The 561-nt window shown below is 66.3% G+C and overlaps 1 protein-coding gene across 2 annotated transcripts in view; it reads right to left on the bottom strand.

Annotated features, from left to right (window-relative positions):
• Window position 1: 1 nt before the first annotated feature.
• Window positions 2–561, bottom strand: part of FBXL19 (F-box and leucine rich repeat protein 19) — a 20,752-nt gene continuing 20,192 nt past the window's right edge. For both annotated transcript variants that reach the window (XM_021714447.1, XM_008062038.2), the window contains one exon: window positions 2–561. This exon is cut by the window's right edge and continues 5 nt beyond it. In XM_021714447.1, coding sequence (XP_021570122.1) covers window positions 389–561 — 173 coding nt within the window. In that variant the 3' untranslated portion in view covers window positions 2–388.

The raw sequence follows: 561 nt of genomic DNA, 5'->3' as shown, positions 1-561 counted from the left end.
GTCCGCCTCCCCCAGCCCCCTGGCTCCCAGTATCCTGTGTGCAGGTACTCTCTCCCCATTCTCCCTCCCTCCGCTTGCACCTTAACCCCCCTCCCACCATCCCTTTGGCTCAGCACCCCCCAGTACCTCTGACCCACTGCCCCCAGGGGATGGACAATGAAGCAGGTGGAAGGGGAGGAGATGGGAAGGAGAAACCCCCAGAGATATCAGTGCAGGGGGAAGAGAAGGGGAGGCTGGCTGGAGTCCCTGGGCAGGAATCCCAAGTCATTGACTCGGGAACCCTGGGTCGGGTCGTGAGGTGGGTAACCTGGCCTCCCAGCAGGGGGCGAAATGAAGGCCGGAGGTCCAGGCTCCTGACGAGTCCTGGGGGAGGGTGGGGGGCGCCCAACTAGCTGTCCTTGAGAAGGAGTTTCTCCTCTGGGCAGCGGAAGGGGCCAGGGGGCCCAGCAGCTGCCAGCCGGGCACAAGCTTCGGGCGAGAGCTGGCGGCAGGAGCGCAGGTCTAGGCGGCGGAGACGTGGGCAGCGGCGGAAGAGCGGGAGGCAGTGGTCCGTCAGGCGGC

The sequence above is a fragment of the Carlito syrichta genome, unplaced genomic scaffold, assembly GCF_000164805.1.
Source record: "Carlito syrichta isolate Samal-C Ts95f unplaced genomic scaffold, Tarsius_syrichta-2.0.1 Scaffold305649, whole genome shotgun sequence".
NCBI classification, from domain to species: domain Eukaryota; kingdom Metazoa; phylum Chordata; class Mammalia; order Primates; family Tarsiidae; genus Carlito; species Carlito syrichta.
The sequence above is the reverse complement of the archived record's forward strand: the minus strand, read 5'-3'. Positions and strand labels throughout refer to the sequence as shown.